The sequence below is a fragment of the Propithecus coquereli genome, unplaced genomic scaffold (genome assembly GCF_000956105.1).
Source record: "Propithecus coquereli isolate 6110/MARCELLA unplaced genomic scaffold, Pcoq_1.0 Scaffold496, whole genome shotgun sequence".
Classification (NCBI taxonomy): domain Eukaryota; kingdom Metazoa; phylum Chordata; class Mammalia; order Primates; family Indriidae; genus Propithecus; species Propithecus coquereli.
In genome coordinates, this window is record NW_012150796.1 from 1067748 (window position 1) to 1080558 (window position 12811).

The 12811-nt window shown below is 40.7% G+C and overlaps 1 protein-coding gene across 1 annotated transcript in view; it reads left to right on the forward strand.

Annotated features, from left to right (window-relative positions):
- The first annotated feature begins 9525 nt into the window (after positions 1–9525).
- POLB (polymerase (DNA directed), beta) overlaps positions 9526–12811 on the forward strand; it is a 25338-nt gene continuing 22052 nt past the window's right edge. Inside the window, exons 1-2 of the mRNA XM_012655962.1 lie at positions 9526–9774; positions 10104–10161. Coding sequence (XP_012511416.1) covers positions 9714–9774; positions 10104–10161 — 119 coding nt within the window. The 5' untranslated portion in view covers positions 9526–9713. The remainder of the gene's footprint in view (positions 9775–10103; positions 10162–12811) is intronic.

The following is a 12811-nucleotide window of genomic DNA, read 5'->3' on the forward strand; positions in this document are numbered from 1 at the left end:
CATCAGGACGGCACCTTCTCCGAAGGCTCCAGGGAGGATTCTGTTCCTTGCCTCTTCCAGCTTCACGTGGCTTTAGACAACCCTTCCCTTGTGGCTGCGCCTCTGCCACAGGGTCACGTTGCTGCATCTCTCTGTCAGATCTCCCGTGTTGTGTGTGTCTCATAAGAATACTCACCACTGGATTTAGGATCAGTGTAGAAATTCCAGAAAAAGCATTTCCTCTCAAGATTTTTCATGTAATCACGTATTTTGCCATATGAGTTAATAGTCACGGGTTCTGGGGATTAAGATGTGAACATAGCTTCTTGGGTACTGCCATTCAACCCGCCGCACTAGCCAAGGGACCAGAAACGGCCGGCCTACATGACAGAAGGAAAAAAATTGGGAGAAATTATTACAGCAACTTATATATAAATAGTTTTTATATATAAAAGCCTATTGATGTGTGAACTACTCAGAAAGTTCACTGGAACACCTGATTCTAACTACAGTCCAAGAAAATATCTTACATTGCCATTGTCTGCCTCCTACAACTGAAGATGCTTCAAACCCAGATCTAGAAATCTCACCTCATTACCCTCCAGACTCTAGGGAAACTAGTTTATAGACTACTCTAGACATTAATCTTTGTTTTTCTTCTGATTTCATAGAAATGCCTCTTATGAATGAATTGTTTATCCCAGACCAAAAAAAAAAAAACCCTTGAATTCATCACCACTAGACCTGTCTTACAAGAAATGCTAAAGGGAGGTTGTCAATCTGAAGGAAAAGGATGCTAACATGCAACAAAAAATCATCTGAAGGTATAAAATTCACTGAGAAAAATAAGCACACAGATAAATTCAGAATATTCTAATACTTTCTGTGTAAACCACTCATATCTTTAGCATGAAGACCAAAAGACAAATCTATCAAAAATAATAACTACAACCATTTGTTAAGAGAATATAAAAAGATACAGAGACAATAAAAAGTCAAAAAGTGGGGTGGATAGAGTTAATATGTGGAGTTGTAAAGTTTTTTCTTTGTGATCAAAGTTGTCATCAGTTTAAGATAACTTGTTATAAGAGTTTTTTTTTTTTTTTGCAAGCCTCATGGTAACCACAAAAACAAAAACCTATACTAGATACACTAAGAATAAAAGTCAAGAAATTAAAACATACTGCCAGATAAAATCACTTATCAACAAAGGAAGAGAGGAAGAGAGGACTTTCAAAGCAACCAGAAAACAAATAACAAAATGGCAGTAGTAAGTCTTTACCTATCAAAGATAACATGCAATGAAAATGGGCAAAATTCTCTAATTGAAGACATAGAATGGCTGGATAGATCAAAACACACACACACAACTGTATGCTGCCTACAGGAAACTCACTTCACCTGTAAAGACAGACTGAAAGTAAAGTGATGAAAGAACATATTCTGTGCAAATGAAAACAAGAAAAAAGCAGTAGTAGTTATTAATACATCAGATGAAATAGATTTCAAGTCAAAAACTGTAAAAAGAGACAAGGTCTGAATATCAAAGAGGTGAATTCATCAAGAGCATATATTCATAACAATTATATATGCAACTAACATCAGAGCACCCAAACATATAAAGAAAATACTAATAAATCTAAGTGGAGAGATAGACTGTAATATAATAATAGTAGGGGACTTCAACACCCCACTTTCAATAATAGATCATCCAGACAGAAAATCAACAAAGAAACATAAGAATTAAACTACACTATAGTCCAAATGGACCTAACCAATATTTACAGAACAAAATTCAACAACACATTAAAAAGACCATTTGCCATGATCAAATGGGATTCATCCCAGGATTCAAGAATGGCTCAACATAAGCAAATCAATAAATGTGATACATCACATTAATAGAACCAAGACCAAAAATCATATGATATTTCAATAGATGCTGAAAAGCATTTGATAAAATCCCACATCCCTTCGTGATATTAAACTCTCAACAAACTGGGAATAGAAGGAACATACCATATGTCAAAACAGTAAGAGCCGTATATGACAAACCACATCATACTGAATGGGGAAAAATGAAAGCCTTAAGATCTGGAACAACACAAGGATGCTCTTTTTTTAATTCAACATAGGACTGGAAGTCCTAGCAAGAGCAATTAGACAACAGAAAGAAAGGGCATCCAAATTGGAACGGAGGAAGTCAAATTGTCCATGTTTGCAGATGATAAGAGGTTATATTTAGAAAAACCTAAAGACTTTGCCAAAAAACTGTTAGAACTGGTAAATTTCACTGAAGTTGCAAGATACAAAATCAACTTAAAGAAATCAGTAACATTTCTATATTCCACAGCAAAAATCTGAAAAAGAAATCAAGACAGTCACCCCTTTTACAACAGCTAAATAAAATAAAATACCTATGAATAGGCTGGGCGCAGTGGCTCACACCTGTCATCCTAGCTCTCTGGGAGGCCGAGATGGGTGGATTGTTTGAGCTCAGGAGTTCGAAACCAGCCTGAGCAAGAGTGAGACCCCGTCTCTACTAAAAATAGAAAGAAATTAATCCGAAAATATATAGAAAAAACTAGCCGGGCATGGTGGCGCATGCCTGTAGTCCCAGCTACTCGGGAGGCTGAGGCGGGAGGATTGCTTGAGCCCAGGAGTTTGAGGTTGCTGTGAGCTAGGATGACACCCCGGCACTGTAGCTTGGGCAACATAGTGAGACTCTGTCTCAAAAAAAAAAAAAAAAAATACCTATGAATAAACTTAACCAAAGAAGTGAAAGATCTCTACAAGGGCAATCATAAAACATGATGAAAGAAATTGAAGAGGACACAAAATATGAAAAAATATGTTCATGATTGGAAGAATTAATATTGTTTAAATGTCCATACTACCCAAAGTGATCTACAGATTCAATGCAATCTCTATCAAAATAACAATGACGTTCTTCACCGAAATAGAAAAAAACAATTCTAAAATTAATATGGAACCACAAGACCCCAAAGAGCAATTCTGAGCAAAAAGAACAAAGCTGGAGGCATCACATTATCTGACTGCAAAATATACTGCAAAGATATAGTAACCAAAGCAGCGTGGTACTGGCATAAAAACACACACAGACCAATGGAACAGGCTAGAGAATGCAGAAGCAAATCCACATATTTATAGCCACTTGATTTTTGACAAAGGCACCAAGAACATACATTGGGGAGAGAACAGTCTCTTCAATAAGTGGTACCAGGAAAACTGGATATTCATTTGCAGAAGAATAGAACTAGAGCCCTACCTCTTACCATGTACAAAAATCAAATCAAAATGGATTAAAGATTTAAATGTAAGACCTGAAGCTATGAAACTACTAGTAGAAAACAGGGAAATGTTTCAGGACATTGGTCTGGGCAACGATTTCTTGAGTCAAGACCTTAAAAGCACAGTCAACCAAAGCAAAAATTGACAAGTGAGATCATATCAAGCTAAAAAGTTTTTTCACAGCAAAGGAAACAATCGACAGAGCGAAGAGACAACATACAGAATGGGAGGAAATATTTGTAAACTATTCATCTGACAATAAATTAATATCCAGAATATATAAGGAACTCAATTCAATAGCCAAAAAAATCTGATTTAAAGATAGACAAAAGATCTGAATAGACATTCTTGAAAGAAGACATATAAATGTCCAACAGATAGATGAAGAAGTGCTCAACATCACTAATCAGATTTAATCATTACACATTGTATGCTTGTATCAAAATATCACATGTACCCCGTAAATATGCATGACTATTATGTATCCATATATTTTTTAAAAAATCTGTTTGCGTCATCTAGAGGTCCTGCTTTGAGGGTCCATCTGTTAATACAATGCCGTTTCCTGAAATGAGACAGAACTGTTTAACTGTACTGGCCCATTCACAGAAATGGGAGACTGGTTTAATGGGATCCTTTGCACTCAACTATTAACTCGATTTCTCTCTCCACAGCTGCCAACTCAGCTTTTAACATATGACACTTCTAGGGAAGTTTCAAATGGGAATGTTGGTGCTCAAAGAATAACCACAAAAACTAGCTTTGACATGCTGAGAAGCCTTAGAAGGTGTCTCAGAACCAAGTTCCCTCTAAACTGTCTTGTTCACCCCACAAGTGCAGGGAGAGACTCTCTCTGGAATTCCCTTATCTGACCAAGAAAGCTTTTTTTCTAAAAGAAATGCAATTGTCTTAAACCCCCTCTCTAGGGATCTTACCAAATAACCAGGAAAGATCAACCACAGAGAGAAGAGACTGGGAGTCATCACCACTCACAAACTTTTCATCTGTTCTTCTGAGGGCAGCTTTAGAGATTACCTGGGGACTTTTTCTGCATAATAAGACAACCTTTGTTCCTGTGCTGCTCTACTTCTCACTTTCCTGTAATGTCTGCCTCCCACCTCCCGGGTCCATTCATTCTCCCCAATTATTTGCTGCCCCTCAAAACAATTTCTAACATTCTCCATCTCCCCCCCACCATGAAAAAGGGTATATAAGCTTCTGTACAGCACTAGGTTATTGGGTAATCATTCTGTGATGTTCCCATGTATGCCTTTTCTCCTATTAAAAAAAAAAAAAGCATGTGATGGCTTGCACCCATAGTCCCACCTTCTTGGGAGGCTGAGGCAATAGGATCGCTTGCGTTTAAGTGCAGCCTGGGAAACATAGCAAGACCTCCTCTCTTAAAAAAAAAAAAAAAAGAAAAGAAAATCTTTTCCCCTTACATTGGAAACCAAGCATGTCTAGTCTCACCTCTGCTATTGAACATAGTTCTAGCCAGTGCAAGAAAGGGAAATAAAAGACAAAGAGATCGGAAAGGAAGAAATGAAACCATCCATATTTGCAGATAACATGATGGTTTATTTAGAAAATCCAAAAAAATACACAAAAACACTCCTCCTAGGACTTAAAAAATGAGTTCAACGAGATCACAAGATACAAGATAAGCAAAAATCCATACTAGCAACAAACATTTGAGAACCAAAATTTAAAAATACAATTGTATTTTCAATCACTCAAAACAAAATGAAATACTTAGGTGTAAATCTAACAAAACAAGTACAATACTTTTCATGCTGAAAATTACATTGATAGCAGAATTCAAAGAGCTATTAAGGTTATTAAGTATGAAATGTCTGATTTCCTTAAGTACTAAATTTGACAATTGCTATGTCTAACATTTCCCTTTGACACTTCTTGTTTTATTTTTATTGTGGAGGTCCATCCTCATTCTTGCAAACGAATGGTTTGGCTTATGATTATCTTTCAAATTTTTTTTAGAGCAATTTTTGTGAAACCATGGATAAGTCAAAAATTCATGCTATTTTTCAATATGAATTCTGTTGTGGAACCAATGCTGCCCAGACAGCTCAAAATATCAATGAAGTGTTTGGGAAGGATGTGGCTAATGAACACACAGTCGGTTTGAGAAGTTCCATTCTGGTGATCTTGAAAATGAGTCACGTGGACGACCTGAGACCAAGGTGGATAATGATGAGCTGAAAACTGTGGTGGAAGTAAATCTATCTCAACCTACACATGAATTAGCAAGACTTGACATTACTATTCCAACAGTATTGGACCATTCAAAACAAATGGGCAAGGTACAGAAGCTGGATAGATGGGTTCTGCATGAATCAAACCAGTGTCAGAAAAGAAATTGTCCAAAAGCTTGCCTTTCTTTGCTGTCATGACATAAAGGTTGAACCATTTCTACACCGTATTGTTACGTGTGATGAAAAATGGATGTTTTTTGACAATCGCAGGTGTTCGGCACAATAGTTGGATAAAGACGAAGTGCCGGAACAGTCTAAAACCAAATATTCATCAAAGAAAGCTAATGGTGTCTGGTGGTCCAGTGCTGGTATTATCCACTACAGCTTCATGAATCCTGGTCAGTCAGTTACAGCGGATGTCTACTGCAACCAACTGGACGAAATGATGAGGATGCTTGCGATTAAGCAGCTGAGATTGGTCAACAGAGACAGGCCAGTCCTCTTGCAAGACAACACTCGACCACACGTTGCACAAACAACGCTGCTCAAACTATGGAAGCTGGACTTGGTGTAGGGACCGACCCTGGGCAAAAATTGGCTTAAGCCCAGAGTCAGCGAAACTGGGTGTGCTCTCCTTGGCGCCAGAAGTCAATAGGCCCGGGCCCGGCCTGTTGACCAAACAGAACTATTCCTCATGACAGTTAGCTTTATGACAGATAACCAAGTGCCTGGGGTCTTGCAAACAAGCCAAGGCATCTCATTGTCCTGCATACGGTAATGAGATAAAGAAGTTAAGATGCAAGAAGTTAAGATGCAAACGTCTGCTTCCCTTAAGCAGTCGTCCGGAAGGAATGAAAATGTGTTTCCTCAAGGCGCCCAAGGTAGTCACGTGCCAGGAAGTAGCTGCCGGACATAGAAAAAGTATGTAAATAAAACGACTGGTACAAATTGAGGACTGTAGTCTTGTATGTCTTGTGTGTGTCTATGTGTTTCTTTCTGTGACCATCCCCCGTTCTGCAATCCGGGCCACGACACTTGGAAACTCTCTGTCATCCACCATATTCAGGAGACCTTGCATCAACTGACTGCCACTTCTTCCTGGCTTTGGACCACTTCTTGCAAGGAAAATTCAATTCTCAACAAGCTGTGGAAAACACCTTTTGCAACTGTATTGCCACTTGCTCTCCACACTTCTTTGCTGCTGGCATAAACAAGCTACTGTTAACATGGCAAAACTGTATGGATAGTTTAGGTGCACACTTTTCATTAACTCTACTGCTTCTTGTTTGAGATATAATAAACTTTTGATTCAAAATCGGACATTCCATATTTAATGACCTAATACATGGAGAGACATGCCATGTTCTTGGATTGGATGACCCAACATACTAAAGGTGTCAGTTCTCCCCAAATTGGTAAACAAGTTTAACATAGTTTCTATAAAATTTTAAGCAACCTTTTCATTTATATAGACAGGATTAATCTAAAACTTACATGGAAAGACAAAGGACCTAAAAAAGCTAAAATAATTCTGAAAAAAATAAACTGGGAGTAACCACTTTACCCAATTTCACAACGTACGTAGACACAGTGATCAAGACTGTGTGGTATGGGTGCAGGTACAGACACATGAACCCAGGAACAGAATAGAGAACCCAGATACAGCCCCATGTGACACGTGTGCCCTACACAACAAAGTAGCAAGTGACAAGAAATGAAATAGGAGAGTAGGCCTGAGACGGATCACAGTAGACCTTGTGGCCTTGGAAAGGAGTTGGGATTTTATTCTAAGTGCAGTGAGAGAATATTTAAATGGGTGACGTATGTTGAAATCACCACGTATGACAAGATCACATTTGTTTTATAGGGCTGCGGTCCCCGACCCCTGGGCAACGGACCAGTACTGGTCTGTGGCCTGTTAGGGACTGGGCTGCAGAGCTCTGCCATCCCCTCCTCCCCCACCCTGCCCCTGTGGAAAAATTGTCTTCCATGAACCTGGTCCCTGGTGCCAAAAAGGTTGAGGACTGTTGCAGGCGATGGAGCAGAAGTAGGAGGCTGGCTGAGGAGGCCATGGCAGTAGTCAGGAGATCAGGGTAGACTGAAGGAGGTCAGAGGCAGCCGGGGCGGTGACAGGCGACCCAGTTCAGAACACGAATACTGGAGACAGCACAGATGAGACGAGAGTTGCTGCTGTGCTGGGTGTGGGGTGTGAAAGAAAGCGATTAAGAATGACCCCCAGGGTTTTGGCCTGATGGCAAGTGGGTTAAAATGCCTTTAACTGAGGTGGGGAAAAGTTAAAGAGAAGCTCATGGGGCAAGAATACTTTAGGACATTTTATCTTCGAGACACCTTATTATAACAACTAGAGGTACCCAGTCCACAATCTGATGTGTGAGGCTGGAGCTCAAGGCTGGAAATAGGAATTCAGGAGTCTTCAAGCCTAGACATGGCATTTAAACAGATGAAACTGGAGAGGGTGGAAAAAGCTGGTTGGAAGATGGATATGTGAAGCAACTTCCCATAAAAGTTGGAGAGTAAAGGAGCTGGGAACCAGCACGTACACACACAGACACACGCTCACGCGCACACACCCCTGAGGAGTGGCCAGGAAGAAGGAAAACCCAGAGCATGTGGTATCGTAGAAGCTAACTGAAAACAAATTATTGCAACAGTGACCAAGTGGGTCGAATGTTCTAAGACTATAAGGATAGAGAATTGATCATTTTCCTGGGATTCTCTGACACTAACTTTTAGAAGGTTGTCATTAATATTCGTATAAAAATGATCCCAGAATTCCCTACATTTATAACTTTCAAAATTCAGAGATGAACAAACACGTTTTTAGTTAATGAGGAGTGATCATTCTGCAGAACAAAATAATATGAATGTAGCCTGGAATAGAGACTGCATAGAAAAAAATGTCAACAGAATAAAACTAGGAGAAGTCATATATATAAATGACAGTGGGACTCAAGGTGTTAAGAAGCTGCAGGAATAAAGTTAAGAGGCAAGGAATAAATTGGAGAAAATACAGATATTTACAAAATTTTTACAAAAAATATACAAAAAAGGGTAAATAGTAATATATAAAAGATCTACCAAATTAATAAAAGATAACTACCCCCATTAGAAAAATGAGCAAATGATAGAAATAGGAAATTCACAAGAGAGGAAATACAAAGTTCAATAACCATCACATTAAGATGTATATTAATATTGTAAAAAAAACACAACCACCACAACCTTGCTAATCAAAGAAACTATATCTAAGGCATTTATTTCATTGTTGCAAAGTGACAGGAATGTTAAAAGGACTGGAAGAGTATTAGTGGTTAAGCTGGATGGTGAGATCACTGATTTTTTTTTTCTTTTCTTCTTTTATACACTTTTCAGTTTGTTGTACAATAACTATGTTTCGTTTTGTAATAAGATTTTAATTTTATTTATGCACAAAGCAATTGCCTGGAACTGCAGTATGAACCCGGAGTTACGTTTGGGAAGTAAAATATTGCTGATGTCACCTTTCCATTTGTCAAGCAGATTGTAAATTTCTCAGATACAGGTCATCATGTTGTAATGAGGGTCATCACTCATGATCCAGGTGAAACACTGCTCCCTTTCTCGTGGTCTTCATCACTTTGGCCCCTACTACCAGACAGGGGAACTCGAAATATCTTTTGACATTGGTTGGCATGTGCTAAAACGATTTGTATGGGAGGCTTCCTGTTCTTGGCGTACTTCGTTCCACGCTCTGCAGAGGATGCGCGGCAGGGAGCCTTGGCGGGCGTCGGCCTGACGGGTGCTGCCTGTTACTGCATGTTCCGTCTTCAGTAACTCACTGCGCACACGCATTCGCACGGGGGCAGGGCTCAGTCCTCTGCCGCCCCACCGCTGACCGTCAAGAGTCCAGGTTTTCCCACAGGAAGCCCACCTCCCGCGACCCCCAGCGCACCCTAAGCCAAACCCCGTTCCGGCCCAGCCTCCTCTCTGGCCCCGCCCCGGAGCGTGACGTCACCACGCGCGCCGCGCGCCGCGCCCCCTGTCAGAGGCAGCCATTGTTCCGCGGGTCGTGCCGGTCGCGCCGGTCGCGCCGGTCGCCCTGGGTCTGGGTTGCTCCTGTCCGGTCTCCAAGTCCTGCTCCCTCCTTAAAGCTGGGAGGGCGCCGGTCCCTGGTCCTGAACACTGCAGGGTTCTCGGGTGCAGGCCACCATGAGCAAGCGGAAGGCGCCGCAGGAGACTCTCAACGGGGGAATCACTGACATGCTCACGGGTTAGCACCGGGCCGGGCCCCAGGCGCTTTCTTCTCTTTTCCTTCCGACCCATTGCGTTCCCTTCCTTCTCTCCCGCCCCGACAGTCCGGTGGGTGGGGTCGGCCCCTTGCGGCGGGTCGTCTTCCGTGGGGATCTTGCTTCGGCGCCCGTGGCTGTTAGTTTTGCCGGGGACGCCTGGCTCATCACTTTTTGGCTGCCTTTGGTCTGGCCCGTGGAGAAACTGGTGGTCACTGTCCCTTAGAGGCTGCCACATCCTCTTCCAGGAAACGCAGTTCTCGTTTGTTTACTTGTGGTTCTTGTTCACCCGAGCCTGTTGTTGCCGTTTCAGAACTCGCAAACTTTGAGAAGAACGTGAGCCAGGCTATCCACAAATACAATGCTTACAGGTGAGACAGTGCAGCGTTCTCTGATAGCATGCGTTTGGGGATGCCCTTGTTTAGTGCGGCCATTAACAGGACTGAGGGTCGGTGGATATTTGGTCCATCTGCAAGAGGGGAAAAAAGCAAGAACCGAGAGTAGTACCTTACACAATATTTCTGGAAGAATTTGGAACAGAAGCAGAGCTCTGTAGGGTCCATTCAGAGAAGTTCCCAGTTCTGGTTGAAAATAGTTGTAGCCAGATACGTATTTTTCCTATCATCAAGGGTGAATTACTGGAAATGTGTAATTTTAAGCTGCAGTGAAAGACAGTGTTGAGGTCTGTACTGGGAAATAAATGTGTTCAAGGAACCACATTTTCCATCTGATGGGCTGTGGCTGATCCTGATAGCTTCATGGGATCCCCCCTCTTGTCTGTCTCACCAGAGGCCTCATCCTATCCATTATTCCCACCTGCTTCTGCTCCTTATCCTGTAGACATATGCAAGTCCCTCAGCTCTTAAAACGAAACCAAAACTATCTTAACTTCCCTCTAGCTAGCACCTGTCTCTTTTCTCACTTTACATTTAGTCTTTTTGAATAATCTGCATTCCTTGCCTTGACTTCTTCATCCCTAGTCGTTCCTTATCTCATTGAGTGTAATTTCCATCCTACTGTTCCTCTGAAAATGCTACATCTCATCTACATCTACATCATCATCTACATCTCATCTTATTGGGCAGTGTGACATTCACCACTAGCTTATTGCATGAAAGTCCCTTGACTTCTGTGATGGCACTCCCTTCTGTTGTTTCATTTCTCCTTCTGTCTTACGTTTTGTTGTTGGTACAGGTTGAGCATCCCTAATCTGAAAATCCAAAATGTAAAACTATTTGAGCACTAACATGATGCCACAAGTGGAAGATTCCACATCTGACCTCATGTGACAAGTTGTAGTCAAAACACCGTCAAAACTTTGTTTCACGCACAAAATTGTTAAAAACATTGTATAAAATTACCTTCAGACTATGTGTATAAGGTATATTTGAACTGTAAATGAATTTCGTGTTCAGATATGGGTCCCATCCCCAAGATATGTTATTATGTATATGCAAATATTCCAAAATCTGAAACACTTCTGGTCCCAAGCATTTTGGGTAAGGGGTACTAAACCTGTAGTTCCCAGAAGTCTGCCCTTAGCCCTCTTTTCTCACTTCCATGCTATCCCTGGCAGTCCTGCCATTCTTGACTTTGAATACCACTTAATGTCAGTGACTCCAAATCTGTCTCACTGGGTTTTTCTCTACATGTTTAGCCCTGTATTCCCTTTATCTCAACTCAACTCCCTTCCTCCCTTCCCACTCAACATAAAACTGATTATGCCCCCTCCTTTCCTTCCTTCCTTCCTGTGACTTCCTATGTAAAGTAATTGAACTATTATCCACACATCTGATGATCTAGAAATAGAGATATTCAACCCTGTCTTCTATCTGGGTCTCAGCAGTCTTCAGAGAGCAGGTATTTAGTCTTGAAGGAGCTCATCAGGGGAGAAGTGAGAGGGAGAGTAATCTGGACAAAAGGAAACGTGTGCCAAGGCATTGAGATATGAAGGGGTGTAGAGCATTTTCTAGAAGTCATTAATTCAGTTTACTTAAATGATAAGATCAAGTAGGAAATAAGTCTGGAAAAACAAGTGATACCCTACCACCTGGCATACTCCTCCCCTCCCCAATATACAGTTCTCTTGATTGTGGCCAAAATATTCTTTTGAAAATAGTTATCTGGTCTTGTCATTCTGGTATATCAAATAATTAAATACAATTTTCTCTTTACCTTGTTAAAGCCCAAATACATTCTGCCATATGAAAGACCTTTCATCATCTAATTCTTCCCTTTCAGCCTATGCCACACAGTGCCAATTATCCGAACTACTTGCCTTTCCTGAAATAATTGCCTCCATAAATTGCCCTCAGCCCAGTCCTCAGCTTATAAATATGTCCTTTCCAGATTCATCATCAGTCATATGCTTACAGAGAAGTTGAAATTCAGATCTAAAGATTCATACATGCTAGACTAGAATGAAAATCCAAGGTTCCAAGGACTGTCCAATATTTATGCTTTAGACTTAGCTGTACTGTTGCTTTTTATCAACATCGACTGTAAACTACATTTAGCACTGAAATTATAGACAGGATACCACCAGTGAGCTCCCAGGGTGTAGCCAGCCTGTCACTAGATCACTGAGCTCCGTATGTGTGGACGTGGGCAAGAATCACAGGTTGCTGCTTTATGTTGAACTGAAATGGGAACAAATTTTTAAAAAACTGATGAGAGGTCATAGGGGAATGCAGTTTGAAACCATGAATTTTAAAATACACATCCATAAGCAGATTTGGTACTTTAAATTTGGTAATTCAAATACAGTGGCACATTTTTATGAAGGCATAATGAACAATTTCTAAAAACTAGCTGTTAAAAAAAGGGGCCCCCCACTGCTAAATTTTACTGGCTTAAAAAAAAGGAGGGTAATGATATTTTCCACTTATTCCCAAGAAAAGGAAAGACTGCTGGTCTCCTGAATCTCTCTAGTGTTACATATACAGTTAAAATCATATTATCCTCAAATGTGAGGATTTTTAACATACTTTTAAAAAGTTAGAGATACAGCAGGTGGTCTGT